We start from the raw sequence: 22,276 nt of genomic DNA on the forward strand, positions 1-22,276 counted from the left end.
GGGGTCGCATTGCAGCAGGCCAACAGTCACTACTACTCTCCTGTAAGGGGAAAAGCAGTTCTCTCAAGTGGCACAATGGCACCAGAAGGCCTACTGTGGAGAGACCCTGCCCTGCAGGGATTAATCCAAGAGGTTCTCACTAACTCAAGTGCCACATAAGCACACAGTAAAAAGGGCATGGAGTCACTCCCACCTGATAGCAGTGTCTCGGTGACTCAAAGACCAAGGGCTAATGAGTCCCACTATCCACCCCCCCAGACAAGACAACTCATAAAGGACTTCTTTACCAAGGGGATAAATGGGCTACCACTGGCTCCAATGCCCCAGCTAACCCAAGTGCCCAAAGACACTCACCCTCTTCATCAGAGGATGGGGCAGTGTCGCCACACTCCTCCTTCACTTCCCTCAAGACCTTCAAGTAGCGCTGCTGGGTCCGCCACTCCCGCTCCTCAGGGCTTCGGGATGGTGAAGGACGCTTCTGCCTGAAGGGAAGGGTTGGGCCACTCCTTCGGGCCATCTCCAGTAAATCCTAGGCAGAAAATCAAATGGGAATACATGTAATCATCAAATCTTTAACATACACTGTATACTCGTAAGGCTACATTTAAAGTTTAATTCCCCACTCCATCATAGAGAAAGATGCAGATACATGAACATGTTCAAATAAAAATGACATATATTAATTACAGGTTGAGCATTCCTAATCCAAAATCCATAATCCAAAGTGCTCCAAAATCCAAAACTTTATGAGTGCATGACACTACAAGTGGAAAATTCTATACCTGACCTCATATAACAGGCTGAAGTCAAAACAAAAGTGTACTAAAAATAGTATATAAATTACCTTTAAGCTATGTACATAAGGTATATTTGAAATGAATGAATTCATGTTTAGACTTGGGTCCCATACCCAAGATATCAATATGTGTATGCAAATATTCCAAAATCCAAAAAAAGTAAATAAAATCTGAAATCCAAAACACATCTAGTTCCAAGGACTTCAGATAAGGATTACTCAACCTATATTAATGAAAAAAATCCCAAATCTGAACACTGAATTTCTCCACAGAAAATGAATACTTATGCTACATCCAAATATTTCTATACTTAAGTTCAAAAAACCACTTAAAGAACTCAGAACAACTTTGCCTCTGAGAATTACCTGGCTGGAAAAGACCCAGAGGCCACTGAGCTTTATGTTCTACAGGTCCATCACAGCAGAGGCCTTGTGTACACTTGCACATCAATTCCAGAGCATCCTAGTTTTCCTCAATAACCCATGATGAATCTGAAATCCATTTGTTTATCTTAGTAAATATGGAAGCTACTATATTTCATTAATTTTAGGAAGCACTTACTGTTTCATGTTTTAACATCTCTGAAATCAAAACACATTATAAAACTGATAAGGAAAAAAAAAGACATAGCTGGGAAGGGAAAAGGGAAAATAAAAAGACACAACTTAAATGTATTGTAGCTTAATTGGTAGCATTTTTTTCTTAGTGGTTATCATCTGTGTTTTGCCTCTGAACCATTTCTTGATACCTGTGCATATACTGCCCATATTTTATATTCAGTTCCCAGCATTACTTACACTCCGGGAAGCAAGAATCTGCTTTAGCAGTCGATGGAAATACTGCTGCTGAGAGTTGAGGTATCGCTTGTACTGTGACTTGAAGCATAGCTGCCGATACTTGACCACCTCAGGGTTAAAGTGTCCATCTTAAAAAAATAGAGATACAACTATATACATACCAGTCAACACATTTAATGGGTGTTTAAGATGTAGTTGTAGCACAGAACTAAAGGGCATTCAAGAGAATCAGACAAGAGAACGAGAAGTAAAAGAATGCAGAAAACGATAGCTCAGTTAAGACTGATAATCGCAAAAACCATGCAACACAACTGAAATCAGCAAAACCAGCACACTGAAACATGTCACTACTTAAGACTAAAATATAGAGAAATGTCTGCCCTGACATCCCTGTGTCCTTACCAGACTACCCCACTATTTGGAGGAAGCATGTCATCCTTATATAACCTCTCTAAATCAACCAAGTTTCTCTCCCTCTATTCTACAGGAGAGGACAATGTACTTCTACTTGAGACTCTAGCTTCAGTAAAGAAAACCTCTGCCAACCACAGAGGGGAAATCCTTTTTAAGTTAATAATGTGATGGGAGGGAATATGCCCAGGAGTGAAGTATGCCTATGGTCCCAGCTACCTGGGAGACTAAGATGAGAGGATCACCTGAGCGCAGAAGTTCTGGGCCAGTCTGGGCAATATAGCAAGCAAGACTCTGTCTCAAAAAATAATAGGGGTCTGGGGGTATGCCTCAGAAGTAGAGCACTTGCCTAGCACATGTGAGGCCTTGGATTCAATCCCTGACACCATAAAAACAAACAAGATGAGGAAATGCTAATTTTAAATCCTTAAGATAATGAAATATTTGAAATTATAAGCCTGTTCTCTGTAGTTTTAGCAACTGTCAAGTTGACCAATTTAACACAACTCAGGGAGATCTGCTGCCCTTTCAGGGCATCCTGCCAAAACAAAATCACCCCATAAGTGAAGGGGGAGTTTCTTTTGCTCCTCTCCATAGACCACAGGGCAAACTGTGACTTAAGCATGGCCCCCATTTTGAAAACCTCTGAAGTAATAGTTTACCTGGTCAAGAATCAGAAATGAAATAAACAGTAGGTAAAAGAAAGGCTTTAAAGATATATAAAATTATCATATGATCCCAAAATACCACCCCACACATGGCCTTTTAATTACAAAGGATAAAAGGTGCCTTTATAATCAGAGGCTGGACAGACACCACTTAACAAAGTGACCATACATCGCACTACCAACAATGAAAAAGTAACACCAATGTGCCTCCTGAGATGATGCGATAGGAAGGACATTTCCCATACAGGGTTTCTATCAAAAGCATTTGACACAAACCTAATCTTGAAGTAACAAGATGACAAATTCCCAGAGAGCAGGACTTTCACAATCCAAGTGTCCCAGGTCCTTCAAAAATGCCAATGTCACTGGGTACACATTTCTGTAATCCCAGCAACTCAGGAGGGTAAGAAAGATAGCAAGTTTCAAGGGTAGCCTTGGCAATTTAGTGAGGCCTGAGGCAACTTAGTGAGGCCCAGTCTCAAAAATATAAAAATAAACAAGTTGGGGATGTGGCTCAGCAGTCAAAAAACAAACAAATACCAATGTCTTACAAAGACAACAAAAAAGGGCAAAGAATTTTCAAGTCAAAGAACTGAAGTGACACAAGACCCAAAAGCATGAACCCTGAACAGATCCTGGATTTAAACAGCAACTTACAGAAGACATTTAAGGACAACTTTTAAAAATCTGAACATGCACTATTCTATATTATTTGCTCAATATAAAATTTCTTGGGTCAGATAACAGGACTATGATTATGTGGGAAAAAGTCCATGTTAAGAGAGATACATGATAAAGTGCTTAGTAGTAAAATGTCACATTTTCTAAGGGAATAAAAAACAAATGGCAAATTTGGCGGGGGATTGAACTGAAAACTCAACCACTGAGCCAAATCTCCAGCCCTATTTTGTATTTTATTTAGAGATGGGTCTCACAGAGTTGCTCAGTGCCTCACTGTTGCTAAGGCTGGCTTTGAACTTATGATCCTCCTGTCTCAGCCTCCAGAGCTGCTGGGATTATAGGCATGCGCCACCATGCCTGACTGGCAAATTGTTTCTTAAAAAAACCTTGAAGACTGGTCATAGAGAGCACCTCTGGGATGCTGGTAATATTTCTTTCTTTTCTTTTTGTTTTTGGGGGGGGGGGTAGAATTTTTTTAATTATACATGGGTACAATATCTTTATTTTGTTTGTTTATTTTTATGTGGTGCTGAGGATTGAACCCAGTGTCTCACATATGCGAGGCAAGTGCTCGTCACTGAGCCACAACCTCAGCCCTTTATGTCTTGTTCTGGGTGGTGGTTACAGAGCTCAATTCCTATTATGTATTTCCTGTATGTGTCAACAAAATTTTATTTTAAAAATATAGCATAGGCAGCACACTATTACACAATGCAATTCTCCACTGGGTCATTTCCTATAAATTAAAATAAACAGAATAAACCAAAGACAGAGCAGGGTGTAGTGGTACACACCTGTATACCCCATCTGCTCAGGAGGCTGAAGCAGGAGGATCATAAATTTGAGGCCAGCCTAGGCAACTTTGCAAGACCCTGTCTCAAAATAAAAATAAAAAGGGATAGTATATAGCACAGTAGCAGAGTACTTGCTTAATACAAGTAGGAATATGGATTTAATCCCTGTTACTGGAGGGAGGGGGGAAATGAAGGCATAACTGCAAAAGTGAACAACCCGTCCCCCCACTCCACCCTATCAAAAATAGAATGCTGAGTTACAGACCTCGGAAAAGCTTCTGAGCAATGTGCAAAGGGTTTCCAAAGCGAAAGTTCTCCCCACTGAACAGAGCTAGGATGAGTTCATTCTGCTGCTCCACACTGTCTGCAGGAAAATGAGGCAGAAACTGCTGGAGGTGTTCCCGCTGAGAGTCGCTTAATACTTCCTGCCATGTTGAGAGACTGACGACATCAAAGAATATCTCAGGCTAGGAGAATTTAGGGGAAAAGTAAACAAAAAAATAAGCTTATGTGTACGTAGTAAAATAAATGTAACATGAAACATTATTTTTTAGTGTACAGTGTAGTGGTTTTCAGTACACTCACATTTGACTCTGGGATTTTAATTTTTATTTTCTCTTTTGTTTTAGTTTTCTCTTTATTCTAGTTCATTCACAATTGTTATGCAACCCTCATTACCATCCAAGTTTTTTGTTTTGATTTGGTTTGGTTTTTGGTGGTACTGGGGTTTAAACCCAGGGCCTCTTGAATTAGGCAAGTATAGTACCATTGAGTTATATCCCCAGCAATTTAATTTTATTTTGAGATAGGTTCTCACTAGGTTGTCTAGTGTGGCCTCTAATTTTTGAGTTCAAGTCAGCCTACCAAGTAGCTGAACTACAAGTATGAGCCATCACACCTGGCTTATAGCATGTTTTATTACTGCTTAACTGTATTTTACATACTCTTCTTATATGTGATGCATTTCATCTTTTTTTAATTAATTTTTTTTCAGGCAATGTCTAAGTAAGGATGAGGAAGGTGGGGAAGGAAATAGAAGACAGAAGTAAATAATTTATAAACCTATTAGGTAGTTACGACTTTATTCCAAGGACAAAAAATAGCCATGTAGGGTTTAAGGAAGAGACAACCAAGCAAACCAACTATATACCAGGCATTTTTGCTCAAATGTATCAAAAGCATCTCAGACTCAATGTTGAAGATCTTTCCCTTCTGCATACCATTTTATTTCAAGCACCTAACTCAGTGTCTGGCCCAGAGCAGGTACTAATAAAATAATTGCTTGCTGAATCAATGACACAAAGAGATTGCCTTGAAAGAGTACATAAAGAAAATACAGATGTGACTGGGCAACATACTTAGACCTCATTTCAAAAAAAAAGTATGGGAACTATATATACCAACTTCAATACAGTTGCTACTGCAAGTAGAAAGGAGGATCAGAAAAGAGCACAATAATGGTTCTCATTTTCTCTACAATGTCTGAATATTAATAAAGAAAAATATGGAACAAGTACAGCTAAATGAAATGATGTTCTAAAACTGACGCACAGGTACATATTTGCATATATGCTTATTATACTACACATCTACATGTTCGAAATGTTTAAATGAATGTCTTCACATACATAGGTCTTGCACATAAGCACTTTATAAATGGTAACCACATTAATGATAATGATAATGATACATCTTACCTGTGAAAGTGATTAAGGGTACGCTGACATCCTATCCCAGGACATGTACTCTTACTTGACTAGAGGATTAGCATATAGACAGAGATAATACGTCTGGGTTTTGTTTAGTGATTCCCAACACAATAACCATTTTAATGTAAGCACATATACAATTCTGCTCTTAAAATATAAACCTTTACTAATTAACAAAAATTAGCTTATTAAAAATAAGGCTTATACTACCAAATTATTCTGACGTTATTAAGCACACAGAATGTATATAATCTTCCTTAATCGGCATACTAAATAGACTTCACATTAAAAAAAAAAAGCACAGAGATCACTCTGTCTGCAATGTAGAAAATAAAATGAATGGGAGCACAAAAACAGAAAACTTAGGAATAGAAAATGTTCAGAATAGCTGCTATGGGGAAGCTGATAAGAGGGGAAATGCTTGCAATGATGTTACTACTTACATCCTCCAGAAGGTCCTCAGGTAGACTAACCCTGGTGCCTCCCAAGAGGCAGTCTTCCATAATTCGTGTACCATGGCCATCTCCACATGGACCTAGTTCCAAGGGATCTGTCAGCATATGGTCCAAGGAATCCATTGTTTCTTCTCCAGAAGTATTCTAGGCAAATAGATGCCCCTTAAGGAAGAAAAACAGAAAGCCCAGGAATCTAACCCTCTTCCAGAAAATACTTATTCTCAATTCTGTTCTTACATGTTGTCCTTTCCCCCTAATTACAGCTAAACAGCTATTCTCCCTCCCTTCCATCACAGTATTCCCACTGGAATTTTCATGTGCTACCAGGTAGGACTCTGTGTTCAAAATGCTTCTACAGTAATTACTAAATTCACAAGTTTTTTATACTTTCATTTTATAAAAGAATAAAATGATTCAGAGATTAAATGATAATAAGATCCACAATTTAGAGTTTCCAGGTCAACAATCTAACACAACATAATTTAATAATTGTTTAACAATTAATTCTTTTGCTGCTAGAAAATTCACAGGAAAGCCACATACACTAGGAAAGCTGAGACACTAACAAAATAAGTAACTTTCCCAATTCCTAATGCAGTACTGAAATTTGCATGCCTGCAAATCCATATTCCTTTTTTTTTTTTTTTTTTTTTTTTTTGTGGTGCTGGGGATTGAATCCAGGGCCTTGTGCATGGTAAGCAAGCACTCTACCAACTGAGCTATATCCCCAGTTCCCCCATGTTCTTAATACTATAAACAATTTCTCTTCCATAAACTCTCAACTTAAATTATGAAAAGAAAGGTTTTTGATATGATTTTATTGGTCTCCATCAACTCCTGCAGCTCCAAGCACCTGACCATGACAACCAGTTAAGTAGGTGGCCAATCGACTTTTATTTGGTCCACCTGATCTTTATAACCACATAAATTAATGCTATTTTTTTCTCCTTCCTACAATAACTGAACCTTGCTGACCATCTTTGGAAAAGTACATACCAAAACATTTTCAGAGCATCTCATAAAGCTGATGGCTGGAATCATGAAAAAAGTTGAGGCCACAGGGACCACAGGGAGTTTGAACTCACTCTACATTGATTAAATCCATTCTCTCTAGCTCCTACCCTACCAAATGGGCTAACAAGTACACTAAAATGAAAAGAAAAAAATGGACTTAGTCAAAACATAAGATTTCTAACTTAGATCTACCACTAATTCTCAGTGACATCCCACAACTCTTACCTCACCAGGTGTCAATTTCCTAATCAATGAAATAAAGAAGAGTTGGACCAGATCTTACCTACTGTTACTTCCAATCTTGGAATCTTGCAATGAATGATCTCCAGCTAAGTAAGTTTATATCACTAATGTAGGGACTTCTCATTTCCAAAACTCTTATATGATAAAGGGCAGACCTGTAATGCTACATATAAAATAATGCACCTTCCCACTAGATTATCTAAGTTCTCCTGAAGTAATTTCAGATTATGTAAAGATATAGCATTAAGATTCGTGTTAGCAAGGCAGCTGGGTGGTCCCCAAGCAATTGTGCCCCCATACCCCCCCACCCTTCAGCACACTTTGAAAGTAAGACATCCTGAACATACCTGGTGCTCAAGTAACTGAGGCAGATAAGAAAGAAAGCCCATGGCACATTGTTGAACAAAATTTTAAAATAAAGGGAAAATGTAAAAGCAACCTGATGCTTACAATAAATCCTCTTAACATAACTGGCACACAACAGTCACAAATGCAAAGTCAGTATCCTGGCTGACATTTATGTACTTACTTACAAAACTTGCTTACAAGTTTCTTCAATTATGATGGATATTTAGCTAAATTTTATATATTCCAGTGTCAACCTTTGCCTTGTCACTATTCCGAATAGGATCTCAAAACATAAAAAGCAGCAGCTACAGGAGAGGTGAAATCCCGGAAGCCATCGATTTCTGACTTGGGAGAGCCCCGGACTTCTTCACTAGACCAAAAGGCCTCTCCTCTGCACCTGAGCTAACCTTCCCTCCTAGACCCTCCCCAAGCAGAAGTTAAACCCTTCGCTCCTTCCGGAGCAACGGCCAGTTCCAAATCCGCGGACCCCAACAACAAAACCGCACCCTACCCCAACCTATCCAAGGCCAAGGCCCAAGTCCTGCCAGTCTAAACTGCGGTCCTCGCCCCCCCACCCCTCCCCCACACCGTGCCTAACCCTAACCCTCACTCACCCGGGCCGCCTCGCTCCCCACGCCTAGCTGCCTTGCCCCAACCCACGGGTAAGACGACCTCTGAAACCCACCTCCTTCCTCCGCCCGCCGGCTACACTTCAACCCTCTCGCCGCCCCCAACCCGTCCTCACCTGAACTGCAGGCACAGGTCTCCCAGCCTGTGGCCCTCCTCCAGCCCCGGACTCCCGAACGCGCTCGCTCCCGCAAAGCGTCTGGGTGCGTGCACGCTCCAGGCTCCAGCGGCGGAAGGGGCGGGCCTTACGGGGCGGGGGCCGTGGAGGGCGGGGCGGGGGCCGTGGAGGGCGGGGCGGGGGCCGTGGAGGGCGGGGCGGGGGCCGTGGAGGGCGGGGCGGGGGCCGTGGAGGGCGGGGCGGGGGCCGTGGAGGGCGGGGCGGGGGCCGTGGAGGGCGGGGCGGGGGCCGTGGAGGGCGGGGCGGGGGCCGTGGAGGGCGGGGCGGGGCCTGAAGCCGCGCTAAGGACAGCGCAGGCCTGGCTGGATTTCACCCCCTAGGGCAGTCTTCGGGATGCTAGTTTCAGACTGCGTGTGAGACTCACCAGTTTCGGAGCTTCCGGAGGGCTGAGACTGTATGGGTTGTTTTTGATTTGGTTTTTTTTTTTTTTTTTTTTTTTGCCTGGCCACAAATCAAGACTTTGGAAGCTAATGTATGAAAAGCATACCCTGCTCCCTCCACCTCACCATGCTAACCACTTTCCAACTACTATCTCTGTACTGAAACAGTAAGCTCTATACACTAATAGTGCCCGTTTGAAAGTGAAGGAAATCGTAGTTTCTCCAGGTTCAATGAGATGCGGACCTCGGCCTGGCACGTGCCTCCGGGCAGTCCCCGGGCTCCCAACCAGCGGAAAATAAAAACATCGAAAAAATACCTTTCAAATTAAGGTCTGTAACGCTCTTCTTATTTAAATATGGAGGTTCTTTCCCTTTTATTAACTGGATTTTATTTAGAACGACTTCAAATTACTTATTCCACAGCTACTCTCACTAGTTCCTGTAGAGACCATGCTCAGTATGGAAATGTCAGAGAAAGGGGAGGGGGCGGGCAAGCTAATGTTCCTCCCTTGATGGAAAACAGAGCCTTCCAAAAACACAGATCTCTGTTTTTCTACTGGCTCCACTGATGCCCATAATTCCTGTTAGACTTGGAAGTTTCTTGAATTAGAAGCCACCAGATATAAAATGACAGTGGGACATCGTTCCATAATTGTCATCAATATTTCCCTTTCCTTGGGACCAGACCAGAGATAGAGTGCAAGTCAAAACATTATAAATTGTAATTTTAAGTAGAATTTTTAGAGCAGTTTTAAGTTCACAGCAAAACTTAACAGATCAGAGATTTCCCATATATTTCCTAATTCCAAACCTGCATACTCTGCCATTACCAAAATACCCCACCAGAGTGATACATTTCTTACAACTGGTGAGCCTACCTGACTTACCATTATAATATATATAATATAGTTTCGCTCTTGTAAAAATCATCTGTGCTTCACCTTTGCATTCCTTCCTCTCCCCTACCCTAGGAAACAAGAACTTATTGTTCTCTCTTAAACTATGGTTTCTGCATTTTGGTATGTCTTATAATTTTTTTGATAGCTGGAAAGTTTTTTTGATAGTATATTGATTTTTTGATAGCTGGAAATTTTTTTGATAGTATATTGATTTCAAAGCATTTCTGTAAGTGAGCCTTTAATAATGTAATAAGGAGTAGAGGAAGGGAAATTTTCTACAGCCCTATTATTGGCCTTAGTCTTCTAGTGAACCTGTGTCTCTGGACATTGACCTTCACACATGCTTCTCAGTTTTCCCCTTAGGCACCAAAGAATGGCTACCAACAGCTGGAGTTGGGTATTTCCCTTTCCTCAAGTCAGGTTGGCTCTGATAAAACCCCTGAAGGTTAAGCTCTGGTTTCTCGGTTTCTCCTGAGAACAGGCCTTCTTAAGAAGGAGTGCTCTGGGAGCAGCTGCAGGCAGCGCGGGCGGCAGCGGGTGGTAGCGTGGCCCAGCGAAGGCAGAGGCAGCAGAGACCACGGCTGGAGGCAAAGCTGGAAAGGACTGTGGGAAGGCCAAGGCCAAAGCAGTGTCTCGCTCACAAAGAGCTGGACTACAGTTTTCTGTGGGCCGCATCCACAGACACTTGAAGACTCGCACCACAAGCCATGGACGGGTGGGTGCCATTGCTGCGGTATATAGTGCTGCGATTCTGGAGTACCTCACTGCTGAGGTGCTGGAGCTGGCAGGTAATGCTTCCAAGGATCTTCAAGTAAAGCCTATTACTCCACGTCACTTGTGGCTTGCAATCCGTGGTGATGAAGAGTTGGATTCTCTTATCAAGGCTGGGTGTGTGTGATCCCTCATATCCACAAATCTCTGATTGGAAAGAAGGGACAGCAGAAAACTGCTTAGAGGGTTGTTTTAACCAACCCTCTTCCTCCCCGTCATTGTACTGTAACTGAGACAGAAGATAACAGTGGGGATATGTGGAATTTTAAAAAACAGTTAAATGGAAAGGCATAGACAATTACTGTAGACATGCTAAAAGAAACATTTGTATGTTCTTAGACTCGAAGTTTGATAAAGTACCTTTTCATGTGGTGACAGTGTGTGTTGATTGGCTAGGTTCCTCCCTTATGTTTTATACAAAATGGAATTGATAAACCATTTTTTTACAAAATTATTATCTCAAAATTGTTCCGTTCATGATGTATTGAAAATATTTGGCTCAGCTTTTGAAATTTTTTTAAATCATAATCACTATTCAGAATAGTCTTAAAGTAGAAATTGGGAATATAGCTTTATCATGATTGATATTCCATGTTATATTGAATGTTAGATGCTATCAATTTGTTATAATGCTCCATTATCTTATTATATACCACTAAGGAAGGAAAACTCCTTGAATTAATGCCATCAATTATAGGATACATCTCAATTTCAGAGATGTTAGAATATGTAAAAATGTGCATTTAAGACCAAAATGGGGTAGTAAATTTACTGGAATCCTTTACTGAGTACTTACCACGTGCTAGGCCCTGTGGTCAGTGCTTTCTAATCAAGAAATCTTATCCTCACATTATAGACATGGTTCCTGAGGTTCACAGAAATTAAATGATCTGCCAAAAAATATCTAGCTAGGACTAACAGAGCTAGAATACACACCTAGATTTTAATGACTCTAGAGCCCACACCCTTACCTAGATTTAATGTTAGATTTATTAAACCTTTCTGCTTTTGGCTTAAAATTCCAACTTTTGGTGGTCTTTTATTGATATAGTAACAGTAATTTGTACAATATTTTTAAAATTATTTTTCGTTGTCAGTTTCTAAATAACTGTTAGAAGATTTAAGTTAATGTACTAATTAGTGGTCCATCAGAAAATTCTATTTTTCTGTCAGGAAATCTTCATAAAGAAGGAAATTTTTGATGTTTTATAGTATAACACTATCAAAACAAAACTCAATTTTAAAAATATTTTATTATGGAAATCCTCACAAATACACAAAAATAAAGAGAACAGTATGATTAAGCCCATCTTCCAAAAAAAAAAAAAGTAATGCTCTGGGGTGGGGTTGTGGCTCAGTGCTAGAGTGCTTGCCCAACATGCTTGAGGCACTGAGTTTGATCCTCAGTACTACATAAAAATTTTTAAAAAAGGTGCTGTGTCCATCTATAACTAAAAAAAAAAGTAGTGCTCTGCTATATTTCAAAAGAGTTCCTTCTTCCCTACCTCTCCAGGATCTTGAGGGAATTTTTCTCCAATATTCACTGGGAGAACCTAGTCAAGTTTATGGAGGTAAAACTCAAAAAATGTGGATTCCCTTTATCTTCCAATGACAGGGTTCCCTTGGAGCTTTTGTGTCTCATGCTTGTACACAGTGAGCTTTCAGCAATTCATTGATTACACTTCAGGATTTCCTACCCTGGCACTGGTTCCCTTAGAGGCTCATATTCCTTTTTGGTTGTGGATTTCTGCTGATTTTAGTTTGAGATTCTACATTCACTTGTCAATCTCTCCAATTTTGAGGGTGGCAGTTTGTTCTGTTACCTCACTTTCTGATGGATCTAAGAAGAGTTGTTGAGTCTTATGTAATGGAACATGGTTATATTCCCAGTTACACAGGAGGCTGAAGCAGGAGGATCACAAGTTTGAGGCCAGTCTCAGCAACTTAGAGAGACTCTATCTCAAAAGAAAAAAGTAAAAAGGGCTGTGTGTATAGCTCAGTGGCAGAACACCCCTGAGATCAATCCCCGTTCTAAAAAAATAAATTTAAAAAGTTGTTGATTTTTCAGTTTCTTCAACTTTTTACTTGTTGGTAGGATGGAGTAGCAACTTTCAAGCTTCTTAAATGCTGATTGGGAACCAGAAATTACATTGTAAAATTTAAAAGGAAAAAAAAAAAAAAGAGTTTAACCATCTCAGTAGTTCTTATAGCTTTATATATACAAACAAGAAACATGTTTATTAAAAAAAATATTTATTAATTTTTACACCTGCTGCATAGCACAAGACTATTAACACTATAACTCACTGAATGTACAAGAAATGTTCACATTTAAATAATAGGATAGGGTCAACATATTCAACCAATGGGTAAGCTTTAGCATCTCATGAAGTGCTTTTTAGCCCTAGCTATCTTAAGACTTTTCTGAAAGGATAATTCCAAGTCAGAAAATAATTCAAGATCAAAACAAAAACTTTTTCCAGAAGAACAGAAATTTTACATGATGAAATGTCTATTTGGGTATAAATCAAACAATAAAAATGTAAAATTTATATCCACCCTACTCCAAAATATCACTCTGCACTGAATAAAGTCTACAGTGTCAGTGTGTTTTGGGAGTGGCCACAAAACAAACATTGGCTACATAAGTGTTTCCCAAATTAGGTCTTCAGAGGAATTATAGTCTGCTATCTCTTCAAATCCAAGTCCTTTGGAAAATATTGCCTTGGAATTAATGTGCACAATACCTGATCCTAAAGCAATGTTGTTTGGCTTTAGTGCCACCTGCATCTCTGGTTGATAACGTTAGTTTTAGAGTCTTAATTTATTCCACATAAGGACTAAAAAAGACAAAGGAAAAACTTAGAAGGGAAAGAGACAAAGTTCTTCAACAAGATCTTCCTCTGTGTATTTTAAAACTTAAAATAACTGGCATAAAACGAACATTCTATTCAGTGATAATTTTTTATTTTAATCAATAAGTTATTCCTGAGAAGAGGGAAGATTCCTTGCTGGATCAAATTAAAAAGAACCCAACAGGGCCAAATATAAGTTACAAAAACCCAAACTGGACCTTTGGAAAAGTCTAGTATTCTCCTCCTAACAAGTCTTTCTCGAGGGCAATAGGCTACTTACAATCATTACATTATGGAACTTTGGGAACTAGAGTCTGCGTTTTGTGACTCAAGATCAATTTTATTTTCTGTTGAAAATATCAATGTTACTTCTTTGTTACCAAAGATAGAAAGTCCATTTTCAGTTTCCAAACATTTTTGAAGAATCTTTTTCAAGTCCTCTTAGTGCCCAAATTTTCAGAGATAGCTATGTGAATGAGGTCTCAAAAATAAAGTGCAAGATCTACATATTAGTAAAGTTAGTAGAAAAGAATTCTTTTTACTTTTCAGAAAGATACCTTTACCATAAAGAAGCTACTATGCTTCTTAATTCATAGAACCAGTTTTCACTCAGAAATATAAATAAAATAATTAGTTGACTTAATTTTAAACGTATTTAGGTCTTCTTGATCTGGATTGATAAATTCACTATACAATAATTATTCTAAAAATGCATGTCACAAAATGTTGTTAAAATATGTACTGACTGAAATGTTTCACAGGTACAATTGGAATGTACAGTAAAAAGAGGGTAAATACTTTTCCCCACTGAATTCATAGCACACAAGACTCCTACTAAACAGGAACACATATAAGACAAACCATTTCCTCTCCCACCTGACAGTATAATATTCATAAAGAGACAATTTCTTCCAGATCCTTTATATTATCCTCATATATTATAAATGGTCCCTGCATTTTAATTTTCCCCCTAAGTGTGAAGTTGGTCATCTCATAAAAAGGTCCAGATGAGTTGCAATATGTTTAAAATTAAAAGTCTTTAGAAATAAGGAAGGCCACCTTTCCATCCAACTTTAAAGAATGTTCATTTTAAGACAGCATTGAAAGTATTAAAATACACTGAATGCTGTGAACAAGAGTTAAATGTAGGGGCTCGAGGTGTAATTCAGTTATTAGAGCACCTGCCAAGCATGCTTGAGGCCCTGGGTTTAAACCCAGCACCACACACACACACACACACACACACAAAAAAAAAAAAAAAAAAAATTAAAAAAAGAGTGGCGGGGGGAGTTAAATGTATACTTGGTAAGAACAAGGAATTCAACTTTTACCAATTAATGGTAAATGGATGCTGCAAGGCAGGATAGTGTTTCAGGTCCCCCTCTCTGCCCCCCACCCCCGCCCCCACAGGATAGTTTTAATTTGGGTAAATTCTCTTGGTACCAATATGCCCTTAATACAACTGCAACCAGAGAATGGAAGGCAAAAGTTTCATGTAGGGGCTTAAATTCTGCTAACATCAAGAAGTCTTTTCTATTTTGGGGAGTCCACCCACCGTTGTGAAATAATAAAGAAAGAACTATCAGGACATGAGGTTCTGCCTTAATCTGCTGAGGACCAAGATCTGTGAAAAGTATTATCAACCACTAACCATAGTCTTTTAATATATGAAAATTAAAAAAAAAAATCATGGTGGCCTGCCTGTAATCCCAGCTACTCAGGAAGCTGAGGCAGGAGGATCACTTGAGCCCAGGAGTTCAGGACCAGCCTAACCAACATAGCAACACCCCTATCCAAAAAAAGAAACAAGAAAAGAAAGTCAGCGATAAGAAAATTTTAAATGACAGTTTTCCCTTCAGAACACCACTGTCAAACTTTTGTCTCATCATTTTTATTTTCTTATCCAGTAAGCTCCCTTTGTTAAATTACTGAAAACTCAAACTTACAAGTCCTGATTTAAATCACACCTGTGAAATGCCCATTCTCCTTTGGTGCCATGGCTTGGAATTCAGAAGTCCAATGACCACGGACTTGGCACAGCCTGTCTCCACCTTTGGTATGAACACAAATATGCCACTTAATATTTCCATGAAGGAAAGTAAGGCTTATCAGTGTGGTAAAAAACCAACTCGAGCAAGACAAAGTTTCTCCATCCTGAAATCTACTTTCCCCTGAAAGATCTCCATTTCGTGGCAGAAGCTCTGAGGGCTTGAAGAGTCAATTTGGTAATGAAGACCTTGACAAAATAATCCCCACATATGTGTGTGTGTGTGTGTGTGTGTGTGTGTGTGTGTGAGCGCACGCGCACGCCAAAATTGTAGTCTTCAAATTCTTTGAGTGAATACTAAATCTTAAAAAAGAGGTCTGGGTATCAGAAGCTTCAGACTTATGAATGAGAAAATACATGATGTGAATGCTCCACGCTAGCTCCGCGGTGAAAACTAGGGTTTAGTGATGTGCACTTCACTGCTTCCATTCCCATTGGTCGTGGTGGTGATGATGTACTGTGTGGTCTGCTGTTGGCTGGTGGTTTGGGAATCCAGAGAGTCACTGTGTGCAGATGTCTGAACCTGGACACCACTGGAAAGGGCAGAAGTTTGCTTTTCCTCCAATTCTGTTTGACCGTCTGATAACACGTAATGACCCTAAAGCAGAAAAAGAAGGATCTTTAGAAACTTAGAGCCTATGAGGGAGGAATATAAAAGTATAAAAGCTAACAGAGGAGAGGAGAGGGAAACATGCAAAGAAATGATACAGGGGATCCAAAATAGACTCCTATAAGAGATGCTTTACCTATATCCTTTAGAGAGGATAGGGCGGTCACAGTAACTGAATACAATCATAATTCAAGGAAGTACTTGAATTACCTTTGTTGTTACCACTGTATCATTTGGTAACAACAGTTACCTTTGTTGTTACCAAACGACACAGTGAAGAACTTCAGATATAGAAATTTGCACGTGGTAGTAACCTATCTGGCAAAGAAAATATGCACTTTTGTACTGTTCCTAAGAACTTAGAACTTCAGAAAAAATATTGCCATCAATCAAATGTTAAGATTAATGCAAAATGGATCAAAGAAGTGATAAAGTCTCCTTAAAGAAGCAGACTGCCCCCCCCCATAATCAAGATCAGTGGTTCCCAGATTTTAAGCCTTCAAAAACCAGAAAAATTAAAAAAAATAATATTACTAGTCGCAAAATCTTGGTTTTCCTAGTAAGGACATTTAAAATGTCCTTATATCCTACCATCAAATATTCACTTTAACATTAAGAGTATAGGAAGGGGTAACTCAGAAGGCTAAGGCAGAAGGATTACAAATTTAAAGCCAGTCTAATGCAAGATCTGTGAAAAGTATTATCAACCACTAAAAAGACTGTCTCAAAATTAAAAAAAAAAAATTTAAAGGGCTTTTGCATGTAGCTCAGTGGTAAAATGCCCCTGGATTTAATCCCCAGTACTACAAAAAATAAAAATAAAATATCACGATGTTGAGATAACTAGACAACCATACCACCCTCTTGGGAAATAATCTTCCCTTGGGGACTATCCCAATGTCCCTAAGCCACTGAAGAGTATTGTTCTTTTTTTCTCCCAGCATCTTAAAGGTATAAAAGAAACATAAAATTATATATATTTATGGTATATAACATGATTTTTTGTTTTTTTAATATTTCTTTTAGTTGTACACAATACCTTTGTTTTTATTTATTTATTTTTTTATGTGGTGCTGAGGATCGAACCCAGGGCCTCACACTCACTAGGCAAGCACTCTACTGCTGAGCCACAACCCCAGTCTTGATGTTTTGATATATGTATACATTGTGAAATAATTAAGTCAAGCTAACATAAATGAAAAAAAAAATCAAGCTAGTATAACCATCAACATATGTTTACCTTTTTGTGTGTATGTGATAACATTTAAAATCTACTCTCAGTAATTTTCAACTATACAATGCATTACTATAAGCTATAGTCACCATTCTAGATCTGTACTCTGTACCCTAGATCTCCAGAACTTATTAATCCAAGACTAATTTTCTTTTTTTTTTTTTTTTTTGGAGCTGGGGATCAAACCCAGGGTCTCGCACATGCTAAGCATGCCGTCTACCATCAAGCTACACTCAGCCCAAGAATATTTTTCTTAATTTAAATTTGTGTACTGTCTTTCTAAAATTTAAGAAGCAGACCAGAACAAACACATGAAGAATAAAAGGAATAGATACAATCAATATTGTACCTGCCAAAGTTAAATATTATGGCAATGTTTTTCACCTTCAAATGGGTAAATTATTTAAAATAGCTCCATAATTGATTCATTATATTATTCTCTCCCAGCCCAGTTGAAGACCAATAGTTTTGAGGACTTACAATATTTCCAATAAGTGTATAAAAAAAAGTGATCATATGGATGGGTCTAGGAGGCTCATTATAGTTATTAGTTAAGCATTTGCTATAGTTTAGCTTCCAGAGCAAGGCAGAGGATTAAGTGATAGACACAACTCTCAATAAATCATCTACTGAGAAACTATAGAATAAAGCAATAAATAAAGACCAAATTGTGACAAGTGTTCTGGACAGGGTAGCTTACCGGAGTAACCGCCTTCACTTGGCCAGAAGTGACAGGAGTTGCTACACCACTGTCTGTAATCACAAACTGACCTGGGGGAAGTGTCATCATTTGAATCTCAGATGCTGAAAATAGAAAATATACAAATTTTTAATACAAGTTCTAGAAACAAATACAGATGCTCCTTTATTTAGATGATGGGGGTCACATCCCAATAAACCTATCCCACATTGAAAACATCATAAATCATACATGCATTTAATACACCTAACCCCTGTATCATAGCTTAGCCTTGCCTAACTTAAACTTTCTCAGAAAATTTGTAACAGCCTAAAGTTGAGCAAAAATCATCTAAAACAAGATCAATTTTATAACAAAGTGTTGACTATCTCATGTAAATTAGAGAATACTGCATTGATAGTGAAAAACAGAATACAGCCAGGCATAGTGGTGTAGTCCCACCTCTCAGGAGGCTGGGGCAGGAAGATCTCTTGGGCCAGGAGTTTGAAATCAGCCTAGGCAATACAGCAAGACATCATATCTCAAAAATAAAAGCAAAACTCCCAGAATGGTTATATGGTTATGCTTCTACGTCATCATTAAGGTGAAAATCCTAAATTGAACCATGGTAGTTGAACCATCTGTACCTAACCAGTGGTCATAGTCCTCACTGAGCTATTTCCCATAGATCTCCTTGCTGTGAGAGTCTTGGGATGCAGTGATTTCTTGATAGAGTGAAAGTATCTCTGATAAGAATAAATAATATCATAAGGCACTACTAAAGAGCTACTAAAAATCAGAGACAATTAATGCGTCTCCACTCAAGTGTAGCTTCCAAATATCCACAAATACAAATATTTACCTATTTTTAAAATCTGGAATTATATTTCAAAGGCTTATCTTTTAGCTTATTTTTAGCTTTTAGATTCATGTCTGAATTTATGGCACAAATGTATCCACAGTAATCACAACTAAATAGTAATCACAACTAAATCCAACTTGAATTATTGTCATTAAAGAAAATCAAAAGCAAAATTTACCCTAGCACCCTGTTGATAGTCTCTGAATAATATTTTCTGCTAAAAGGAATTAGGTATTCTCGGGAAAATGGATGATTCCAGCTCTGAGCAGAAGATGGGTAAGATAAGCCTGGAACATCACCTTTTGGGCTTATACAGTCATATGAGAAAGATGCAGGAGACAGTTTGAAGAGACTCCTGCTAGGCAAAAATGAAATAATCTGAACATCAATAAGGAAAATACTGCAATAGGTTCAAATATGTCATGTGTTGTAATTCATGAGTACAAAATGACACTAAGACACATATACATATCCTTCATTAGTCACCTTGCAAAACACTAGAAAACCCACTCATTATTTTGAAAACTGCTAAATGAAGGTGATTAATTGTGTATCAAAAGCATTTATCCTCCCTTTCCTACACAATCTGTACTCAAGAGTCATCTGGTTAATTAGGATAAAATGTTTTTCCAACTAATTAATGAAGAAGAATTATAGAATCCAAATATCACTACTTTATAAGCCCTAATAAAACAATGAAGCTAAGGAATAAACATCAATGACTCCTTACATCACAAAAAGAGAGACAACCAAACATTGTATGCCTCCTGATGAAAGGACACACACCAGGTGTGGTGTGAACCTGAACTTAGTCAAGCCTCTAGATCTAATGGCCAGTCTACAGGAAATAAAAGAGACAGAAGAAAGTATATTAAACAACAACAATATGCCAGGCTGGTGATGCACACCCATAATCCCAGTGACTTGGGAGGCTGAGGCAGGAGAATCACAAGTTCAAGGCCAGCCTCAGCAACTTGGGGAGATACTCTCTCAAAATAAAAATTAAAAAGATCTGGGAATGTAGCTCAGTTGTAAAGCACCTCTGGATTCAATCCCTAATACCAAGGGAAAAAAAAAACAATGACAAAGTCTGGTTCTCCTCTGACCCAATTTGAACAAACCAAAAGTTTGTTTGTTTGTTTGTTTGTTTTTTAATTTCTGAGACCATCAAAGAAATAGGAATACTGACTGGATATCTGAAGTAAATTTGAGGGGATTAAAGAATTATTGTCATTCATTTTTAGGTGTGATAATGTTGTATTATGATAATGTTATATTTTTTTAAATGGGATATAGCTCAGTTATAGAGCACATGCTAAGTATGTGCAAGGCCCCAGGTTCAAACCTTAGCACAAACCGCACCCCTCCCCCAACACACACACAAACAACAACAAATAACAAAAACACCAGACTTTTTAATTTTAGGGTTTTTTTCCCTTTTCTTTTGGTAATAGGGATTGAACCCAGGGTCATGTTACCACTGAGTTACATCTCCAGATTTTTCTATTTTTACTTAGAAACAGGGCCTCTTTAAATTGCTGAGGCTGGCCTTGAACTTAAATCCTCCTGCCTCAGTCTTCTGAGTCACTGGGATTTCAGGTATGTACTACCATGTCCAGTCAACCTTTCAATTTTAGAGATATATACTAAACTGTGTATGGATGAAATGATACAATGGATTATTATTGAGTTGGAGGATGGGAGAGAAGGATGGGATAGAGATGAAGCTGGATATGACTTGGTAACTACTAAAGCTAAAGGATGAGTACAGGGGTTCATTATACTATTCTACCCAAGCATAATATTGAAATTTTTTTATAATAAAAAATTTCAGTTCCAGAATCTTATCTTCATATTAGAATGTTAGCTTATACTTTATAACCATAGATAGCTGGATATCTTTATCATTTACTATGTTTCATAGGAATTAAACTAACCATAAACATCAGTCTATTTCCCAGGATTCTACTGGTATTTACTCTGGAGTCAGAGTGTCTTTCTATGTCCATAAAATAGATTTGGCCCTCATTGGAACCACCAGTATTTAATAAACAGATTTTCAAAATAACTAAATGGCAGAGCTCAAATCTGACTCTACAGCAAATCTATGTTATATAGCCAAGGATCATCCATAACAGTGATGGGCCCCTCAAAAAAAGACATCAATAGTAGGAGAAAGATCAACACTACTTCCCTGCTTCTTAGGGCTCAGAATTCCTACTTGCTTCTATTAAGGTCTGTTATCTCTCTTCCTGTTCCTTCCACATTTTCCATAATAAAGTCTCATATATTTCTAGCCCACACCCAAAGTTTTCATTCCAACCTTGATTTCTACCTATTCTGACTTCAGGCAGCTAACCTGATACTCTTCCATAACACTAATGTCAGGGTTTTATAATATATTACATATATATATTTTTTCCTTTGCTAGATGATTATCTCTCTCTTTCTTTTGGTACCAAAGATTGAACACAGGAGCATTTTACCACTGAGCTAATCCCCAGACCTTTTTATTTTTTATTTTGAGACAGGGTCTTACTCAGTTGCTGAGGGTCTCACTAGGTTGCTAAGGCTGGTCTCAAACTTGACATCCTCCTGCATCAGCCTCCCAAGTAGACAGGATTACAGGTGTGTGCCACCCTACCCAGCAGATGATGATCCCTTTGACCCAAAGACTATTTTATTAGGAGAAACAGCACAGCAGGATAATTTAGAGTATAAGATTTGGAGCCAGACAGCATGGGTTCTAGTTCTCCAGTGACTAGTTATGTCTCTTAGATAGTTGTTGTATCTAAATACAGTATAAACTGCCTTATCAGTAAAATGCAATTAACAATTGTACTCATCTTGTAGGTTGCTATCAATACTGAATGTGATATACATAATTTAGAATCATTCTCAGCATACACTAAGAGCTTAATGAAAGTTGGCTTACAGCTAGGTACGGTGGCACATGCCTATAATCCCAGCAGTTTGGGAGACTGAGGCAAGAGAGTCACAAGTTCAAGGTCAGCCTCAACCACTTAGCAGGGCCCTAAGAAACCTAGTGAAACCCTGTTTCAAAATAAAAAATAAAAAGAACTAGGATGTAGCTCAGTGGTAAAGTTAAAGTCAAGTCCCTGGGTTAGATCCCCAGTACCAAAACAAAATTTTAAAAATTATTGTTGACATTGACATTATTGTGTAGCATTACTGATATTAATGTCAACATTAATCT

At 38.5% G+C, this 22,276-nt stretch overlaps 2 protein-coding genes and 1 pseudogene across 6 annotated transcripts in view; 1 reads left to right on the top strand and 2 right to left on the bottom strand.

Moving 5' to 3' along the window:
- The window catches only part of Nfrkb (nuclear factor related to kappaB binding protein), a 33,081-nt gene extending 24,352 nt beyond the window's left edge, over nucleotides 1–8,729 (bottom strand). For all 4 annotated transcript variants that reach the window (XM_077796975.1, XM_026392444.2, XM_026392442.2 and 1 more), the window contains exons 1-5: nucleotides 8,663–8,729; nucleotides 6,301–6,474; nucleotides 4,414–4,615; nucleotides 1,595–1,722; nucleotides 355–529 (exon numbers count right to left, since the gene is read on the bottom strand). In XM_077796975.1, coding sequence (XP_077653101.1) covers nucleotides 355–529; nucleotides 1,595–1,722; nucleotides 4,414–4,615; nucleotides 6,301–6,435 — 640 coding nt within the window. In that variant the 5' untranslated portion in view covers nucleotides 6,436–6,474; nucleotides 8,663–8,729. The remainder of the gene's footprint in view (nucleotides 1–354; nucleotides 530–1,594; nucleotides 1,723–4,413; nucleotides 4,616–6,300; nucleotides 6,475–8,662) is intronic.
- On the top strand, nucleotides 7,641–10,955 carry LOC113185317 (histone H2A.V-like; annotated as a pseudogene).
- A 4,106-nt stretch (nucleotides 10,956–15,061) lies between these two features.
- The window catches only part of Prdm10 (PR/SET domain 10), a 63,711-nt gene continuing 56,496 nt past the window's right edge, over nucleotides 15,062–22,276 (bottom strand). For both annotated transcript variants that reach the window (XM_077797793.1, XM_026392412.2), the window contains 2 exons: nucleotides 18,219–18,322; nucleotides 15,062–16,272 (listed from right to left, as the gene is read on the bottom strand). In XM_077797793.1, coding sequence (XP_077653919.1) covers nucleotides 16,069–16,272; nucleotides 18,219–18,322 — 308 coding nt within the window. In that variant the 3' untranslated portion in view covers nucleotides 15,062–16,068. The remainder of the gene's footprint in view (nucleotides 16,273–18,218; nucleotides 18,323–22,276) is intronic.

The sequence above is a fragment of the Urocitellus parryii genome, chromosome 4, assembly GCF_045843805.1.
Source record: "Urocitellus parryii isolate mUroPar1 chromosome 4, mUroPar1.hap1, whole genome shotgun sequence".
Classification (NCBI taxonomy): Eukaryota; Metazoa; Chordata; class Mammalia; order Rodentia; family Sciuridae; genus Urocitellus; species Urocitellus parryii.